Source organism: Passer montanus, unplaced genomic scaffold (genome assembly GCF_014805655.1).
Source record: "Passer montanus isolate IOZ18808 unplaced genomic scaffold, ASM1480565v1 scaffold5, whole genome shotgun sequence".
Classification (NCBI taxonomy): domain Eukaryota; kingdom Metazoa; phylum Chordata; class Aves; order Passeriformes; family Passeridae; genus Passer; species Passer montanus.
Window position 1 is genome coordinate 8,951,849 of NW_024369929.1, and position 20,998 is coordinate 8,972,846.

A 20,998-nucleotide genomic window follows, 5' to 3' on the forward strand; every position below is an offset into this window, starting at 1 on the left:
TTTACCCTAGTCTAGACATGTCCTTTGCAAGCTATTTCTAGTTTATATGAAGACTGCTTGATTTAAACCAAGTATGTTAATCTGATGCTGTCATGACTGATGGAGTTTGCAGTCTGAGATGCTGACAGCTCTCAACAGAGTAAGCAAAAGCCCTGTAAGCTTCTCCAGACCATCCTGCAAATGACATGCCATCTGCTTTTTATGAGATAACTTGTGAGCTTCAGAAGGTGAATGTACTGTAAGAGAGAAAGTGCAGTAGGTCTTACCTTCCTTTTCCACCACAAACTGCTTTAAATTATGTTGATTGCTTTAGAAATCTCTCGTTAGCTGGCACCTATATTTGGTACAGTTCAGCCAAGAGTCTAGAAACTGGATGATGGCAACTGCCAGCTTTCATGTGAAATTGCTGTGTAAATGTCAAAATACACAGTTTAATTACACCCCTATTTATTAACTTTATTCATTGGTAAATGTCCAACATTTCAGGCCCTTTTTTCTTCCCTGAAAGGTTTCAACCTTTTGGAAGGGAATGCTCATCTCCTTGCCCTGCCCTCACTACAACAGCTGGACTCAATATTCTGCATTCAAAAGATGATTGCTTATTTTCTCTAATATGCAAACCAGTTGGCTTCTCAGGGCAGTGTTAAATGCAAGAGGATTAAGGGCAGAAGAGTCTGTGCAGAACATTTGCTGCATCTCTGGGTTGCTTGAAGCCTCCAGTGCAGGAGGTGGTGCTGGCCCAGCACGGGCTGGGTGTGTTGGGCACTTTTCAGGTGTGTGGAGATGGCTGACCCAGCACAGATCCTCCAAGCTAAAGCTGTTTCTCTAATCAGGGCCCAGGTGTCAGACAGCCCAGCTGGAGGTACCAGCTATGATTCTGACAGAATTAACTCCTCTGTAGCTTGAAATGAGCCCTTTTTTCTTTCCCAGCCTGTTCTCAAATGCTCTTCCTCAGTTGTGAATAGCATCCTGAACTAATATGGAGCACTGCCTGTGTTCACTCCAGTCATTCCTATTTCTTCTTTGCAGTAATATCTTCCTGCAAGATAGGAAAGTAGTTCTTAATGTCATGGCTTCCTTTTAGACTAGAGGAGCCCTCAAGATATTTTCTAATCTGAGTTAATCTATAATTCTGTCTTTGTTTCTTCCTGTAAAAATAAATATGTTGCATTTAACCAAAAGCTTGTTACTTGCAGCAGCTGTTTCTCTAGTGAAGTGTATGAGGAAAAAGAAAGTGTAACATTGCTTTTTGAATGTCTTTGAGCAGTGATGTTAGATAAGCCAGAGATAGCTCCTTTGGTTTAGTAGATTATTCTGCAATTGAGGCATCGTGTTTTGCTTTGAACCTCTGTAGGTATTTAGCATGTCTCCATCACAGCAAAATATCCACTCAGAAATACCATGCCTTAAAACACAACACTTTTTTTTTCCCTCCAGAAGTTCATGTCTAGATTTTGTCATTATATGCATAGTTTTTTTAAAAGATTACTTGTGTTTGTAGTAGGTGTAACGTGACCTTTCTGAATTTCTTACAGACAAGAGCAGAGCAGTCACAAGGTGCATACTTCTTGCCCGAGTTTGCACTTTCTCCACAGGGGAGTTTTCTTGAGGATACCACGGGGGAACAGTTCCTCACTTACCGCTATGATGACCAGGTCAGTGTGCCATGTGTGAAAATACAGAGATTGATTGATTGATTGATGTAACTCTGACATAAAGATTGATGTGGAACAGATTAAGATGGAGAGCGTGTCTTATCTTTTGAAGGCACATCAAATTTATAGCAAGTTGAATGATAGCACACTATACAAAATCCAAATTAAGGCACTTAGGTTCATAAATAAGTGAAACCACTTTTGGGAAATATTAATAGGGTGTAATGGAGATAAAAGCAGCAATGTTTTAGTGATGTGTTGATAGATATTTGTAGTTACATCTGCAGAATATGTAGAATTAGAAGTGATTGCTCTTTCTGTGAATTGTTTGACTCAATTTGTTTTATTTAATGGAAAAAAATCAGCATTAGGCAGATTTTGCATTTTCCAGCTTGTCAAAAGTCAGAATATTGTATTAGTTCATGAAGTTTTTGTAAGGGAAGGTTGGGTGAATTATAAAGAAACAAATGGGATTAAGGGATGGAACAGTGTTTAGAAAAAAACAATTTTTTTTTAAGTTAAAAATTTTTAATGCTTTCTCCAGACCCATAGAAACATTATGTTAAACATGGAATATAGATATAAATGTAAAGAAAGCAACATGAAAGAAATGCTGTTAATCTTGGCAAAAGATCTGAAGTAAATCTAGGAAATGTGTGGCGTGCTGTGGAAATTTACTCATAACACAATGTGTTCCAGGAGTCAGTTGAATTTCACATCAAAACTGCCTGAATTACATTCATAGACACTTACAGTACATTTCTTAATGAAAGAGGAGGGAGTTTGTTAGGAAACACTCCCTGTAGAAGTGAGAGAAGAGCCAGACTTGCCCTGCATCCCAAGGTGTGGTTCTGACAGTGATGGGCAGATTTATTTTGAAAGATGGGCTCCTAGCAGGAGCTACTTGAAGAAAACTGTTTGCTCATCACTATCCTAAAAGAGACAACTGAGGTGAGTTTACTCACCACTCTAAAAACTGACAGTGTTTTTAGATAGACAAAAGGAAGCAGAAAAGCTACAATAGAAAGCATGCTGAGCCACTGTGAACTATTTGAATTTTGTTTAAATGTTTTCAATAATTCATACTTTTGCTTCCCTAGAGGGTCTTGATTATCAACAGAAAAGGTTCTTGGATAAGACCTTCCTTGGACTAAACACCTGGCAAAGCAATAACTTATAGGACAGTAAAATGCAGCTGCAACTCAGGCTGCATTTAATGACAGTAGTTGAAAAACACTATAAAGGTTATACACTTTGATCAGAATAGTTTCCATTTAATGGAGCACGTTTTTGAGAATATGATAAATCAAATATAATAGAGGCTTAGTCTGAGTCTTTGACTAGACTGTTTGTACTATGTGAATAATATAGCTGATTAAAAAACAAACAAAATGAATCCCCTTGAAAAAGCCTCAAATACCAGCATAGCTCTATACAGAAGCCAGTTCAAAGCCCAATTCCATTTGATGGAAAAAATTCCTTTTGCTGGAAAGTTTTCCATTAATTCCATTGAGATCTGAATTGGATCTAGGATATGGCCAGCTTCTGTTCTTTCATAAATGTGATTTAGTTTTGAAGCCTGCTCTTCCCAGACACTTAGCAGTATGAAATTTAGTTTGAATTCCTGGAACTGAAAGTGGTGCTGAAACATCAAAATGTTAAAAGTAAAAGCAACTGTAGTAGCAAAAGTTTCTTTGAAAGAAAATTCAGTCCCTAAGCATTATTTATTAAAAGTTATAAATACATTGAATGCAGATGGGAACTGATCTGTTACTGATCTGTTACTTCCTGCAAGTAAACCAGGATTTCTTTGGTGAATAAAAAGATTTTCCCTAATTTTATAGGAAATTAATCATAAGTTTTTAATAATACACAATTATAATTATACTTTGGCTGAAATGTTAATATAAAACTCAATTATATCATGGTCAAACTGGGTAAGAAAACTAGATCTTTTTGTTTTCTGTGCTTCATTCAACTCTTTCTTATGACACTTACTAGTATGAATGGATTGAAGTCTTAAAACCAGATAGTGAAAATCCTTCATTGGGTAATCTCTTGATTTTTTATAAGCTGGAATGGATATGTTTGATACATGATAAATGTAATAAGAAGACACAGGTGAATAAAAATAGAGAAATATATATATATATATATGTATACATTGAAAGCCCATTTTAATCTATCCAGCACAGAAATTGAATCAGTACTGGAAGGTTACCATATAAATAAAGAATAGAGCAGCATCTTCTCACACACCTTGATTCCTTAATTTAGTTTTAGTAATTCATTTTCTATCTTGTCCTACTGTGAAGGGCTGCTGGCCTTTGGGAAATACATTCCTTCTTTTTCTCTGATGTCCAGAATTGTCCTGTGGGCATCTCTACAGAGTCCTGGTATTCCTTTACATCCCAAGTTACACCTGAAAATTGGAAAATTGAAATAACCTTGTGCACTTGACTCCAGTAAAACACGAGATCAGTCTGATCTGGTCTGCTGTGGGGGTGATCCCTCCTCCTGTGTCCATGGAAGGGAACAGAATGGATAAAAGGGGAGACTGTAGTATGGAGGTGGAGAAGAGGGTGGTGCACACACTCTGTTTTTTGGCACTTGCAGGAAAGCCATCTATCCCTATCTCCCCAAATATGCCCTTTTCCCCCTTGTACTGCTCCTTTCTCCAGGTCAGTAAAATTTCCAGTGAGAGATGGATAATATTTTTATATAGCAGCATCATCATCGTCATGATCCAAGATTAGTTTCCTTACATCCTCCAAACACAGGAATGTTTCAAAGGGGTTTTCTTTGGCTGTTGTGTGTGATATTTTTCAAGCAGGGAGCCAGTTTAATCAGAATCATTCATTCCTTTGTTAGTAAGTAATCTCAGTAAAATAGAACTAGCTGTTACTTAAATATTCAAAAGTATTTGCTATCTGAAATGACAAGCTTACAGTTTGAAATGAAAGATGAGTAAATATTAACAGGAACACACTGTACTCTGCTCTAGCCCAGCAGAATTACACATGGATTCATGTTGTACATGCAAGATAGTACATTTTGTTCTGGTTTAATCTGGCAGGACTGTGCTCTCATTTTTGTACAGGACTGCACTAACCTCTTTGCATATTTTGTTGCTCTATGTGTATTTAAGAATTACATGCAGATGAAATTCTTTGGCTAGATATTTTCAAAATTCAATGAATATCTTTTTTACCACTTCTATAATAAAAAATACCTTTAAAGATCTGATTTGACACTGATTCACTGGGGTGACATCTGAGCAGAGTGGGACATCATAGTTTTGACACATTTATTGCTATATCTTCACAGAAAAACAGTGATTCAAAGCAAGTACTTGAGGGATCCCAAAGGACAGAAATGTAGCAATGTTTAAATTGAACATTTTCTAAAGGCTTCTGTATTGTTCACCACATGATGTCTTGTAACAGTGCATTGCATCCTTCATTTCTGAGATTCTACTGAGTCAATGCAATTTAAACTGTACTTGGTACCAAATAGATTTTGATGCATAGCCAAAGACTTCAACTGCTGTTAGAAATTTGAGATTAAAAAAAATATGGCCCCCCTTACCATTCATGGAAATAATTAAATAACTGAATAAATGTCTGAAAATTAAATAAAATAAATTAAATTATGAAATGAATATACACGTAATAGCCCTTTCTCCAGCTTTGAGATACATGTTGAACCTTGCCATAAGGAACAGTTTCCTAGTATTCTTTCTGATTTCTTTTGGCTTTTCACCTTTTAATCTACTACAAGGAATTTTTTTCTTTTCCAAAATACTAGTAGTACTGGAAAGCTTTCTTGCAGAAATAAAATGTTCTTGTTTTCTGACACTTGAGGTATTGCTTCCAAGTATTAAAACCATTCCATATGACGGACCACCAAGAAGGACAGCAGTGAAAACTTGGTTGGGCTGAATGTGTTTGAAGTTCGTTTCCCCTTTGATTGGCTGGCTGGCTGAGAGTTCTCTTGGGGGTGTGGGTAAAAAAAGGGAAGGAAAAAAGAAAATAAGTTTATCTTTAAAGAGAGAAAATGTTTGCTTGACCAGTTAGCTTTCTGGTTGACCTTGCGTCTTCTAAATTTTATGATATTTACCAGTGTAAACTCACAACAAGGATAGCCTGATTCTGGAATTAGATATATGGCTCTCAGTAGTCTAATCTTGGCAGAGAAATCTAATGTTTCTAAACAAATATTAATGAAAATCTGCACTATCAGGTTTGTGTATAGCTATATTAGTGTGTAGCTATAGTGAGGTAGAAACTGGTCAGTCTGTTTTCAACTAAATGTGCAAGTTGTAATACCCAGGCTGCAGCTGCTACAGTTGATTTAATAACTAGTCTTTCTTTGGGTTTGCTAGAAAAGTGCCTTGTTACAAAGTGAATGCCAAAATCAGGAAAATATTCCCATTAAAGCCCTGTCTTCCACAAATAGAAGTAATCTGTCTTGGCTTCTGCTTTTTCACGAGGAAAAGGATCATGACATTTCAAGTAATAATTTGAAAAAATGCAGTGGAACCCAGGATCTGAATTACTTCAAAATTTAATATCGAAGTAAACTGATGGAACTTCTTACTCCACCTTTTTGTTTGCAGTCCAGCAGCAATACCTGTTTGTGTCTGTTCTGTAAGTCTTTCATATTACACCAAGGAACCTCTTGTGTGGACAGAAGTTGTTTTATGGGTCCCCCTGGGCTGACAGCTGTTTTTCCACAATTTATTTCACCTCTTTCCCTGTTCCACCTGCTGCTGCTTGCCATCCTTCCTGCTCTGCCTCTGGAAGGGCACCCCAGCCCCAGCCTGGCTGTGAGTGTCAGCAGCTTGCTGGCTGCTGCTCCCAGGCTCAGCCTCTTTATTCCTTTGCCGAGCAGTTTGCCTCTAAGTCACCAGAGAGATGGAGCTGTTTTCAGGCTTGGGGATGAGTCATGCAAGGGACATTACTGCAAATTAACACATCAGTGAAGACAAGCTCTAATCCCGGGAAGGGAGGAAGATTTGTAGTTAGAGACTCACTTGCTACCCATGCACATAAAGATTCAGTACTCTGGATTTCAGGAGCCTGAAACCATTGTTTTTCTCTGACAAGCCATTTTTGTTGATACCCTAAAAAAACATTCAGAACTATTAAAAAGACTTAACGTCTTCAATCTCAATGTCTAGCTCTTCATTTAGAGATATTTTTTGAATAAACAAACTGTTTTCAAGTGGCCACAAACTATTTCAGGAATTCTTCTATAATGAAAACATTCCACTGTGGAACACTTGGTGGTTTCATTTGTGTATTTGGAGAATGAACTGATAAACTTAATTTTATCCGAGCACCAGAATTGCAACCACTAATATGTGGCTGTGGGAATTTCAGCACTGTGTTAGAAATACTCCTTTTCTGCCATGTAGAGGACTGGCCTTGCAGTCCTCACTCACTCTGTCTAGTGATATTAGAGTAACACTGATTTCACTGACTTGAGTCCTGCAAGTCTTTCCATTTTCTTAGCTAGGACATCTTGTGTAAGTAACAAATTACTAGGTCAGGGTTGTGGTACTCCATACTAATCCTACAGATGTCTGTAACAAGTTTATAATCACATTTAAGGAGTTTACAGCCATGTGTTTGTAAGGCTGTGTGAAGATAAGAGTCATCATTTGGTGGTGTTTCTCTGAAAATTTAACTGAAGGTGATGTTAGGTGTTCCCTAATATTTTAATTATATTCCTTTTTTAATATATACCATTACTTTTTTGTTCACAGGTTTAATTTTGGTCTCTGTTTTTAAGGGTATGTTTTTTGGTTGGTTTTTTTTGGGGTATGGAAGTTAGCTTCATAATCAAGTGAAATGTGTTTCTGATTTGGAGTGGAAAGGAGGGAAAGGAGGCAAGGATTAAGAGAAAATGAAAACCACTTACAATTTCAGGCAAAACTACTCTTAGAGAGACTGGTACTTAGAGTCAGGCATGATCCTATTCAAACAATACTTTTGTTTAGGCTAATTGCTGGCTGGAAGTGTGTGAGCAGCATATGCACGAGTAATTATATCATTACTTGTGTGTGATAGGTTGCTTAGTGAACTGAAAAGTGTTTTTAAATACTTTTGTTTATTGGCAAACTGAATGGGGAACTGGCACTTCTTAAAAGCACCAACTGCCATTTTTATTTCAGGGTTTTGTTGTTCAGAGAAAATCGTGGAACTGCTGTTTGCAGTCCATGTTTCTTTGTGCACTGAGAATTACAGACTTCCTTGTTTTCTCTTACAGCCTCAGTCCCAGCCCTGCCAGAGGTCTCTGTGTGTAAATCATACTCACAGAAGCCAGTAGGTCTTCACCTTGTGCAGTAAAACAGCCTTCACAGGGAATCTGTAATAGTACAGTTTCTGCAGAAAACACATTTTATATCATTTCAATTTGGACCAAATACATTCCAAGAGGCTGTAATCCTATTCCAGCAAATTCTGTGGTGAAACTCACTGGCCTGGGTCTGTAGTCCTCCTGTGGCTGTGATGATACTGACCTCAGCAGCTGGCAGAGCATTCCCAGGTAGCAGAAGTGACCCCTCATTTGCCAGGTCACCTCCCAGAAAGATTCTTCAAGGAAGAAAGGAGAATGGACCAAAACTTTTAGTTGTTTCTCTTATTCTTGCTCTCCTGGGTGCTGGACAGATATTGGGGCTGCTCTGGTGGAAGATAAAAGGCTATGCAGGGGTTTTCTGATTTTCTTCTTTTTTTCTTAGACATACTTTTGGGGTCACAAATTGATGTTTATTAAGTTTGAGGTTGACCTACATAGGAAAACCCACTTTAATACTAAGTACCTTGCTTTTCTAGCATCTCTACCATGAACAGTTTTCATAAAAGACTGAAATTTTAAAATTCACATTCAGTGTTTCATGTTGTAATGTTTATAATTCTAAGTTTTTTCAAATATGTTTTCAATTTCTAGCAACAGATTAAAAGTATTTTTAAAATTATTAATATTTTTTTTACCTTTAATTCCCCAAGGAACAGACAGAAGGATGTGTACTTGGGCAAGCATTCTACTGTAAAATCTTTAACTCAATTGTGCTACACTGGGCTAGTAACAGGACACCTGATGAATTAACATTATACAGATAGGTGCTTATTTGACATTCTTTAGAAGAGCCCAATGATTAAATCATGAGAGATTGATACAATGCAATGTGAATTTCCCACTGACCTCCTCATGCCCCTAGTGAACCTCCAGAAGTTGGTACATGTTCTTATCCAAGAATTTTGACATTGATAAAGGCTTAGGTTCAGCCTTCTAAATTAAGACTGAAAGGTCTGGAGGTAACAGAAATAATCCCATGCTTACACAGTAGTGCTGCTATCATCTATCAATAAGAGTTCATTGAGATACAGTGGAGAAGTGCTTCTAAATCAAAAAGATATATTTAAAGTACTGTGGGAAATGCAGTGCTTGGAGCTGGAAAGTCATTCTTCAGATATACATGGTGAGAGGATGTTTTAGCCTGATAAAGCCTGATGGTGCATTAATCACTTTGCTTATATAGCACAAACATTTTGAAACTCTTTTTTTGCTCTGGTCTTAAACAAGGAAAGAGTAGATGGTATTTAGTTTTTTGATAATTCAGCTGTTATGCTGATTCTTGGTCTGGAAGGAAAGGCAGCCAGACCTCTGAGAACTGGAAACAATCTGGACTTTTTTTAACACTCTTAAGACTATAAAACCTGACCTCTTTCCAGTAGAGCCTATGTAATCTAGCTTTATAAAATTATCTCATTGGTAGTTAATGTCTTTGTTTGTTTGTGTTACAATGCTATAAGACATTTTTGTGCTTTGATGGTATACGCCTTTATTAATTTAACATTTTTACTTTGCATAAGAGAAAAAGGACTTTTAAAATGGCACCAAACCCTTTAACTGATTTATAGGTTCATGAAGCAGACTAGGGTATTTGCACATGGGTGAGAAAAATTAGTAGTAATAGGCTGCTGTATGATGTGGGATGTTTTTGTAATTTTTTAAATAGCCCTTGGGAGATGGTTGCAATTGTAAATACAAGATATGTTCTCCTTTACCTGATTATTTAGGCTTTAGTCCAAAAATCATAGTAATTCCAATAGACTTTGGATCAGCCCTTCATTTTTTTACTGTAAAAAGAGATTTGCCATTGATTTCAGGCAGATTGCATTCAGGCACCCCAAAGGGAGGACTACAGACTGTTTGATCAGGGAACTACTGAAAAATGGGGTAGGGGCTGCAAAGCACCAGCAGCATTGCAGCCTCAGTTCTCTGCAAACAGACACATTCACTGGTGTTTGTTTGTTTATTTCTGTCAAATCTGGTGTCCAAATGATGTGTGAAGATTTGTACAGTGAACTTTTTTTTTCTCTAGCTTCTGGATTTCGTGAGGATCACAGAATTTGCTGTGATTTATACAAGCAAACCTATTTAGACACCATGAATGCTGAAATGAATCCTGTGTTCAAAACATTTGATCTGTTTCAGTAATTATATTGTACTCAAATCACTCTAAAAAATGCTGACAAAATGTAATTTACTATGCCATTCTCATGCAAAATCTTTGCTAAAAATACACATATTTGCTGATATGTGACCTTCCTTTGTCTAAGTAATATGGTTGTGTTAGGTATAGTTCTGAAGAAACAAGCTGTGGTTTTTCAGGCAGCTCACATAATGTCTCATAACATCAACACAACATATGGCAAAATACCTTTTTTTACTGTTTATTAAAAAAAGACTTGGAATGCATCACCTTTACTTAAAAGAAATGTAGTGCATTGGCTTGAATGTTTTTTGATATTATTAATAGATGACATAAAATATATTCAAATATCAGACTATAAAACCATGAAATTTTACCACCTTTGAGCACTGGCTCCAGTGACTATTCAGGGCAATATTGCATTCTAGTGTATGAATCAGAATTATATCCTAAGTCTACTATTAAAATACTAGGGCTAAGTTTTAAACTTGTCCTGCCCTTTTTATTCCATTTGAAAAAGATTTTGTCTTTTTTTTTTCTTTTTTTTTTTGCAAGTATTTTTATACTTTACAGTGAACTTGCCAGTTAATGTTCATTCTTCTCCTGCTTCTTCAATATTGAGGCTATAGGATAGTCTGTTTTTCTCATACTTTCAGCTCTGCATTCTAATGAATGCGAGGCAAGAAAAGGAGGGTGAAAATATTTCTTAAGAAAAGTCCTTTTTCAATACACTTAAGTGACTTTAAATGAAGACCATTGCCCCAAAATTAATATTAAAAGGGATGTCTTTAGGGACAAAAGAGAAGATCATCCTTGTAAGGTGTGGTTATAATGGAAATGATCTCCTGTACTTTGCTGTGCCAGAGACCAAGGTCTTGCATGCTGAGGGGAGGCTCTGTGGGCAGCACCACGAGGGCTTTGACAATTGGTTCTGCATATGTTTGTTAATATTCTGGTGTGTGTGGAGAGAAGATTTGGAGCCCTGTCTAGAGCAGATAAAACAGATTACCTCTTGCACAGACCTTGGAGTCTACAGCCCAGGCACTTCTGCACGTGCATAATTCTTGTGAGGACTCCCAGGTACGTCAGAGCTGCCCCATGAGTGAAGGGGCACACGTTCCAAAGTGTCAGCAGGACCACGACCTCCTTCCCAGCCCTGATCTTTGAAACTCCATGCTTAAACTCCTGTGAGGACCCCAAAGAGAGACAGCATCTCTTGGGAAGGTCTGAACATCTCCTGCTCTTATTGCAGTGAGTGGAAGTTGAAATAATTTGTTGTAATATGATGGGGCCAACAGGTCTTCCCCTTTCATAGCTCAGATGTGTACTGATTTCATAACTCCCATTACTCCAGCCTTGTCACAAAGCTTACCATGAATTGCAATCAATCTAGTTTACATTTTAACCATTATTTTCCTTAAATGAGCATCTCAAACCCATTTTTGCAGATTGACGACATCAGAAGATTTTCCAACTTAATGAAAAAATCCAAATGACCACATAATATTTTCAAAGAATAGACTGATGGAGGCTGGCCTGTTGTCAGAAAAATAATGTTAAAATTAACTCTTCTACATTGTGATTTAATTTAAAATTAACTTGTGGTTCTTTGACACCATTCATATTTCATAGAATAGGTGTAGGGTGCAAGTTTTCTGTATTTCCTACCGTGAAGGAAAAAAAAAAAGAAAAAACATTAACTCTGACATCTGTTTTTAGCACTTTCCTTCATATTTTTGGATGAATGCCTGGCAAAAGCTGGAAAGCGACTCAGAGATCAACCAAAGATGGCCTAAGGGCCTGTTCCCAGCTGGTACGACATCTGGAATGTTATATATAGTGGATAAATTCAGAGTTGTAGTTTAATAAGATTGGTATTCAAGCATTCGGCCTACAGCAAAGGGAAGGACAGTGAGGCTGACAGCATGTATGGTGCATAATATGTTAAGGTGTCTGAAATATAATTTGCTGGGTTTTCACTTTCTTTTTGGCAGATCCCTCATGCTTACATATAAACTTTCATCCAGTATTGTTTCGAACCCTTAAAAAATAAAAGGTGAAGTCATATTGGTATTATATCCAGGGTCTTATCTTTTCACTAAGCTTAGAGTATGTCTGGGTTTCTTTCTTTCTTCTTAGGAAAAAAGTGCTAAAGACAGATTTTTATGAGCTGACTAGAAATAACTTAAGCTGCTACCTTTGCAAATTTCAAGTATATGCAGTCTTTTACAGTGAAGATTTTACAGAATAATAAAATATTCAGGAATCTGGACTTGTGCTCTATGGAACCATATTTGCAAGATTTATGTCTAAGAAAGCCTGGGTTTTTTTCTATTTGGTGTTCAGTTAATCTTTGGTCATCTAATCTCCAAGCTGTAATTGAATGTGTTGCTGGACAGGCCCAACAAAGTTGCAGGCAGGGATCAGGACAGAGCCACCTGCAGCCCTGGGCATGGTGAAAGGTCTGAAAATGAGCTGGAGACGGGCTCTGTTTGCAGCCCTGTGGCTGCACCAGTCCCACTGGGTGCTTGCCAGTCTTTCTGCCTTTGGGCTGCCTTTGTGTGTCCCAAAGTAGGGTCAAACCCTGTGTGTTCTGCAGGGCAGGGCAGGGCAACCCAGGGGGACAGAGCTGTGTGCCCTGTCCTGCAGCTCAGGGGACAGCCCATGGTGGGGGGCTGCAGCTGGGGGACAGTTTGCTGAAACCTCTCTGTGTGGGGCTCTGCTGTTCTGCACGTGTTCCCTTTCTGCTCTGGGACACTCTGGGCTTCTCTCTCTGATCTGCCTCTTTCTGTGGGATGCTGGAGCAGGGGGAGTGTGGGGAGCTGCACTTCTCATTTGGAGTGACAGCGTGGGCAAGGGAGTGTGCAGAGGAGGAGGATGTAGGGTGTGAATGTGACTGGGCTGTAATTGATGGAGAGGGGTGTAATCCAAGGCCTTATTCCTCCATTTGTTTTTAGAAAGGACTCAGTAATTCCTCAGCACATTGTGGTCATTTTTATATTATTTATTGCTGTGCAAGATCATGTAGGTGAAGACAAGCAACTTGAATATGACTTGGCAGGGGCCCAACAGAATCCAGGAGAAGATGGACCTAGAGAAGGAGGAGAGATGACTTTTGCAGCTGCACTTTGGTAGCAGCTTGGATTGGGAGGTGGAAACACGAGATCTGAAATGGCTGCAGCTGACAAGGAGGAAGTTGATTTGTCTGCAGGCTGGTGTCACTAATTGGTGTTATTGGTTATAGGATATTAACAGTTAACTCAAAGACCTTCAGACTGAGTTTCTTGAATACTGCTTTGCTTTTGGAGTAGCTGCCATTGTCTGATGTCATTGATCTTAGTTCTTGCCTGACTCTTCTGCCCAGCCCATGCCGTGTGTTTTGCAGGCAAGTCCCCAAGCACTCCAGTAGCCTGATGGGTCTCCCCAGGCACAGACAGCTGAGTTCCTACTAGAATAATTTTAACATTTTCCAGACTATAAGTAATGCAACAAAGTGTCTACCTAAAGCAAACATTATGTTAAGGGGAAGCATGATGTTAGCACCACAGTCTCAGGTGAGGTTGCCCCATTGCTGTGAATTTAGAATATGGAAAAATATGGATGGAAAAAAGCAAGAAAAAATATAATGGGATTTAAAAAGGGAGAGGGGGTCTAACTGACAGATCTTTACATCTAAAACTGCTAGGTGTCTGCATAAACTATTGCTTGTTTGGGTCTGATCCTGTGCTTGTACTGCAGACCGAACTGGCTGTGTCCCTGTTATCTGTACAGCTGGAGATGGAGATTGTGTACTCAGTTAAACCATGTGGAGTATTTACTCTTTCATGTGTACTGTTGTCTTTGGGTTATTTTATAAAAGAGAAATTTGATGCTGCCACAAGTCTTTACTTGGAGCCTCAGGAGCTCCATTCTTGAACTTCATTTTTTGGAGTACCAGTTGTGGGGAAATGCATGCTGTGCTGGTCATGCACAGGTATTTGAGTTGTTTAACACATTGACAATCAGAAATGGTATCACCAATGTTTAACTAGTTTTTGCATGTTAATTTGTGTGCTTTAGTAAATATTTATTAAAGTAACATATGAAATTATAGTGGATTGAGGGACATCCCTAACCTGTGTTACTTGCTGAGGTATTTGTGCATTGCTCATTTGGCTTCTTTTTTTTCCTTGTTACAATAATTTTTCTTAGCAATTCTTACAGTTGTTAACCTATTTGTTTGAAATAAAATTCCTTCCGTTAACCCAGCATTTCATGGATGACATGCATAGATGAAGAAAATTTCCAGCCATTTTTTGCCAGTGAACTGGAATGCAAATGCATCCATTTACTATTCAAGTTGGTTTGGCAATAGCTCTGTAACTTTATAGGTTTATATGCTTACACTAGGATGGTTCCTGCTGTTTTAAGTATTGTCCAGAGGATATAATTTCTTAAATGAAAATTGCTTGAAGCCATTCATTTTTTGTACGAAGAGTGAAGGTATCAATTACTTTCTCTTATTCCCTGTACAGAATAGGAAATGTTAATAAAACTCAACTTCTGAACCTCCTGATTGGTAAATTTTTGACAACCATGCTGAAAGATCGCTGTGGATCAAGAAAATGCTTCTTTCACTCTTTAAAGGTTACACACAGGACACAAAAATGGGTGAGCAATGAAAAGGAGAAGGTACTGAGAATACATATAATTTATTAAAATTTAATTCCAATTTTCATTAAGCATGGTGTTATGCAGATCTACCCACTCCCTCCTTTTATCCCTCTCTGTTGTTTTGGTTGGCGTTACGTTTTCTGTCAAACTACTGAAAGTAAAAGCATTGGGATGTCACTGTGGAAATTCTTCTGGTGACTCCAGTGAGTCTCATGTAAACCATGAAGCAGTTTTCCCTTTCTTTACGCAAAGGTGTGGTGTTTTATAGCTCACAACCTGAAGGCTGTTGCGCTGCAGCTTCAGATTGTGCAGTGATTACAGGATTGTGCCCTTAGGAGAAGCAGAGGGTTGAGTTCACTCAATTGTCTCTGAGACTGGATGCTGAAGAGTGGGGCACTGCTGATTTCCAGCTCAATTAGACTCTGTTTTACACATTAAACTTTTTTGAAGGATCTGCTTGGTGCCATGAAAGGTTTATATCAGATATAAACTGCATACATTAAATCTTCTGCCCCCCATGTACTGTGTGTTTGAATTCCATGTTTCCCTTGGGCCTAGGGTTTTTATCCAGAGGATGTCCAGGCTTGTTTTGTATTTCTGAGGTGCAGTTAAGCACCAGGTTTCAGGCAGGAGGGTGACAGTTCATAGCCATGAGACATTAAAGCTTAGCTGTGTGTCAGCTGAATCTGACTTTTTGTGAAGAGTGATTAAAAGTGTTCAAATATTTTTGCTGAGTTGAACTTGCTGGAGCATGGGCAAGAGCTTTTTCTCCTAGAAAAAGCCTTTTTGTTCTTATTTTGGAAACAAATTTTGAACAGATTTTCTGAGGTGGAAGAGGTCCTTGATAACATTGCAGGGAGACAGCATTAGGTATTCATTCCGAATTACCAGACAGGTCTGTCCTGTGCCTGAGTTGTTCCCTTTACTTTACCTGGCAGTATTTTGGCCTAAAGTCATAACTAAGATAAAAGGTAGCATGGAAGCAAAAGAGTTTTGTTTATCTTAGATGTATTGCCAGTGAGTTGCTCTCATATAATTCTGACTAGTTATAGGAGTGATTTTGGTATGTTACATTTCTGCCAAGCAGAGGATCATATGAAAATAAACAATTTTTACTATTCTTAATGCTTTTCTATAACTTTATAGTTCTTAACATTTGTATTTTTTTAAACTGGAAATACTTATATTTTTGTATAGTTTATTAACTAACTCAGAAACTTAGTGACATGTGCAACAGTTACCTTCAGAAGAAAAAGGGATGATCTACTTGGCACAAGTAGCAGAACTCCTCTGCTTAGAAATCTTCGCTTTGCAGATAAGTTCATTTGAGGATACTCTGTGGTTGCTCACATTTTAGCAGAAATCACTATTAAGGCTGAATTGAGATAAGAGTTTGCCAGCCATAAAATGGATGGCTTAAAAATTGGCCAGCTATTATGACTCTGTTTTATCTGTGGCCTGAAGAAGGAGTAGGTTTGAGACATCCTCTGTGTGTTTTCACAGAAATGTCCAGGACTTTCTAGGTGGTGTCTCTGAATGTGCAAATTTTATGGTGCCCCTTTGCTGTTGGAGTCTGGGTGACTCCTCTGGCTCTGTGTCTCACTGCTGAGATCCTTTTTGAGTCTGGGCTCTTGCTGAGGCTCAAGTTTCCCTCGTGTATTCAGCATGACCCATGTCACGCGTTGATGCAGGGCTTTGAGGGCTGGATCCCATGTTATGTGATAAATGCTAAGCTTTCCAAATTTAGACCCAGACAATTGTAAACTGTACTCTGCACCCTTCAGCCCTGCAGGGCTTCAAGGTAGGGGGGCATTTGTTAATCCCTATTTGTTAATCCCTGTGTAATTAGATAGTGCTTTTGTAAAGTGCTGTGAGATCCTGGGCTGGGTGAAGCATCACAAAGTTAATGGATCTCTTTTATCACAGAATATGTAAACCATTCTCTGAACACTGCCCTTTGAAGACTTCCAGGGGTGTATGCCCCATTAAACAAAAATAAAGACAATGGAACTGGTTTCTGTATATTTGTTATTTTGGCATTATTTTAAGATTTTTAGTGGGTTATATCATGAGAGTAAAAACATCAATGTATATTGCTTATTATAAATCTGGAAGTGCTCTAGTTTCTAAATGGCAGGGTAATGGACTTGGGAGGTCTTTAACTTTTCTGAAACTGATATTTTAAAAGCTTTAGATGTATTTGTTAATGAATTATATCAGATTGGTGCTAGATGTCAGTTAGAAACAGATGAGGCATTAAACACACCCCCTCTTGTCAAGGTATGGTCTGATAAGCAGAGAGTTCAGGTAAAACTGAAAGGAATTGATGTCAGTCTGCTTGGGCACTAAGTTCATTTCAGGCTCGTGTTAGGAGTCTGTGATGCAAGCCCAGAGGCAGTGTATATGTTCATGTGTGTTTTTAGGGATTTGTAGCAGTTTCAATGACAAATGTTTTGGTGCTGCTTTTTGAAATGACCTTTTCTTAAGGCACATATAGAAATGTAATCCATTGACTAATCTGTAGGTAGCTTTTTATAGCTACCTTCCTTTCTTGCCAGGCTATCAGTTCATGGCAAAATTAAATCGGGGTATCTTTTGTTGCTACTATGTTTTCATAAGTAGCAGGCCTTTATTGCACATGTGGGATTATTGGGTAAGATTTTGGGCTTTTTTAATGCAGTGTTATGCAAAGGAGAGTATGTAATTGTTCATGATTCCTTTTTAAACAACACATTGCTCTTATCTCTGTAATTTATTTTTTAAAATATCACCTGGAGATAGTCTGGCTTCACTGGGAAATGAGAATTGACTTCAAGGGCAATAGTTGTTCATATATTTGTTCAAAGCCACTCACTAATGGGCTTCAGTTTGATTTATAAACCAGCTCTCTCTTATCATACAAACTTTAATAGTTAGCTTTTGTTCATGGAGAACTGAGTGAGTGAAGTCAGTTTTCACTGAGACAACACTACTGAAATAACAAAATGAACAAGCTATGACTGAAAAGAGCCTTAAATATAAATGTTGTGATTGTGACAGGGCTAATGTTTGAATTTATAAAGGAATTTAGATAAGCAACATGATGTAATGCATTCAGAATTTAAAAGAAAATAATTTTCTTTTTAGACCAAAGGATTCTGAGGAATTGGATTGAATATGTGAATAAGAACATACATAGTTTGTGTGAAAGAGCTGTAGAACCCCAATGTGGTCGTTTTAAAGGATTAGGGGAGTAGTATGCACAGGCTCAGGAATTCCATAGTTAAAGAATTTTGCAGCCTTTGGGACTTTGGTGATCATTGTGCATTTCTGGGTGTTATTTTCCTGCTTGGTTTTCACTTGCAGTGGTTTCCAGGTGCACAGGGCTATAGAGTGCATGGAAGGGTCCAGGCTGACAGTTTGTTGAGTTCCAAAGTCCATGGTCAATGGTTTGTAGAGGGGGAGTGCAGTGGGCATCAGCTCTGACCCACCAGCTGAGATCAGCAGTGCTGCTGAGGGCTCTGCTGAACTTGGTGTGTTAAGGACCTGGGGGTTTCAGTGGAGAGCTCTCCATTGCTTTTTTTTTTGCTTTGAAAAGTGGCCTGAAGCTTAGGGATAATCTCTGTATTAACTGGCTTGAGTAGCTTTCACTGAATGATCCTATCAGGTTGAGTAGATGTACATGGTATATATGGGTATCAAACCCCACAAATAACATCTAACATAGTTGCTACTTTTCTGCCTTCAAAAGGAAAAACTGAACAATGAAGTCCTTGGTAGCAAACTTTGGAAAATTGCCTTCGGTTGATTGTAAAATTATTTTAAATTGCAACATTGACACAATAATAGTAAGTGTTGTCAAATTGGTCCTGGTATTTCCAGAGATAGCAAAGTATTTCTGGAAATTTCTAGTTCAGTCCTAATTCCTCTGTTTAGCACAGGATGTTACCAAAGACTTTGGAGTGAAAAGAAGACATGGATCTTTAAGCACTGGGGACTCTGTTTTTGGAATATTGTATGCAGGACCACTTGGTCCAAGAAAAGGTTGAGTCCTTGCTCCTTGCAAACACAATGCTTTTATCTACATTTCTGCTTAAGTAGGTGCTGAAATAAAGATTAATATAAGCAGGATGGAAATGTACTGTATGTGACACGTCTTCCTGTAGGACAGGAACAGTGCTCCAGCAGCAGGACTGGGGACTGATACCAGGGTGCTCAGCCTCAAGGCTGGGTGCTGCTGCTCCTGAGAGAGCAAAAATAGCCATTGAAATTAGTGGGAGCCCATGTTAAGGATTGTAGGATACACATCTATATTTTTTGATTCAGAAGGGTGATAGGGTTTCCTGTAATATGAGAAGAAAGACAAAACTGTTTCTGTTCCAAAGTCCATTGACTATGGGTCTTGGAGAACTGTGGCTCTAGTACACTTATAAAAATACATTGCAGGGAAATGAATCAAGATGTAATCTTTAAAAAATGAGTAGGTTTTGTGGTACCTTTCAAAGGGACTGTGGAACAGACTGACAAGGAAAAAATCCAAACCATGTATTGCACCTAACTGCTGAAAAATGTGGGGTGGGATGACTCATAGTGATACAGATTAAGTTTTTTACTCCAGAATTTTTGGTTCAAAGTGAGTAGAGACACTGTACTTCCCTCAAAGAATTGGAGGAGAATGAGACAGTGATTTCAATCCCCTTAGATGCTAGAAAGAAGAATCAATACTAAATGGTTTATGTCACCTTAGAGTTTGTAGAGTTAAGTTAAAAGAAATATACGTAAAGAAGTATTCTGTTTGAAATTTTAATTTGCCAAGATTCTTTAGGATCCTTTTCTCTTTTTATGTTTTCCTTGTTTATGGTGAAAGGTGAGGTAACATAATTGACTTCAGTTTATGGCATCAAAATTTTCTGCTCTTATCTTTCCCTTTGGAGAAGAGTTTATATGTTTATGTCTTTATAGAGACATAAAAATGTAGTAATGCTTTTGGTTCACTTCACAGAGCACATGCACTAATAGGCACACCCTCACTCTCACAGAGATCTGTATCAGATTCCCACTCTGGCTGCTGATTGCCACTAGGCATCAGTGTACCCACAGAGGGTGCATGTGACAACCAAGCAGAAAAAAGGCAAAAGAGCTTCTCACATTAGGTGATTCTGTGCTAGTGTGGAAAATTCTTGAGTATTTTTACTACATGGAGTAAGGGTCCTTCACTGGTGTTCTCTCCTGGCTTACTGGAGTATCTCTGTTAGGAGGCCTGGCACGAGGCAGGGCTGAATGCCTTCTCCAAATTCAGAGATGAAATGCACTCATGTTTCACTCCTGCTTTATTTTTATATATGATGTTATTGGCTTCATAGGAGAAAACAAAGCAGGAACCATCCCTGAAAGCTTTTTTTTTTTTTAATAAGCTTCATCCATGACATCATAATTTACTTCTGGGGGGTGTGTGTGTGTGTGAATTTAAAAATAAGACTACCCTCAAAATTCCTTTCCTCATGTGTGAGCAGTGATGTAACGAGCACATAGGGTTTTTAAAATAATTTATCATGCAGTAATTGTCATCATTCCCATGCTTCATTTTTCTCTATAAGATTAGGAAGCAATGGCATTCTTTATGCTTAATGGCACAAACAATTATAGTACTGACTTGGCACTGGTTTGCTGCCTTGGCTGGCTCTGATGCTGCTGGTTTTTAACTTGGCTGCAAAGCAGCCGGTGGGACCGATGCATAATCGGTCGTCTGTTGGCGCGTGGTTCTGGACAGCGTTTTTCCTTTGACTCATCTCTGATTGCAGGGAATCTGCTATTGGCTGCAGCATATTGGGGAGCATGGCTGTGTGCAAGTGCCTCATGAGCTGTATGCAAAGTCCCTTTTATGGCAAAAGCAAATAGTTTCACATATAGCAGGAAAATATGCACCATCCCAATTTACTTTTTCATTGCTCTTTGGGCTTTCTTTCTGAATTTAATATTATAAACTCTCTAAAGTTCCAAGTTCAAAATCTGTGTGACTGGGTGTTGCCAAATAGTGCTTATACTGTGCTTAGACGTTATGCTGCAGAAGTTGAGGCTGAACCAAACAGAGCATCCTTGCAGTATTCTTCTGTGGCTGAAATGACTTCAACCTCTGTACGTGTTTCTTGGGGAGCATGGTAAGAGCCCAAGCAAGGAAATAGGAGGAGACAGGCCAGATCATTAATAT

General features: G+C 38.3%; 1 protein-coding gene across 6 annotated transcripts in view; it reads left to right on the forward strand.

Annotated features, from left to right (window-relative positions):
- Nucleotides 1-20,998, forward strand: part of ADAMTSL3 (ADAMTS like 3) — a 172,573-nt gene that overhangs the window by 32,994 nt on the left and 118,581 nt on the right. For all 6 annotated transcript variants that reach the window (XM_039722889.1, XM_039722891.1, XM_039722893.1 and 3 more), the window contains exon 3: nucleotides 1,536-1,655. In XM_039722889.1, the coding sequence (XP_039578823.1) occupies nucleotides 1,536-1,655 (120 nt within the window). The remainder of the gene's footprint in view (nucleotides 1-1,535; nucleotides 1,656-20,998) is intronic.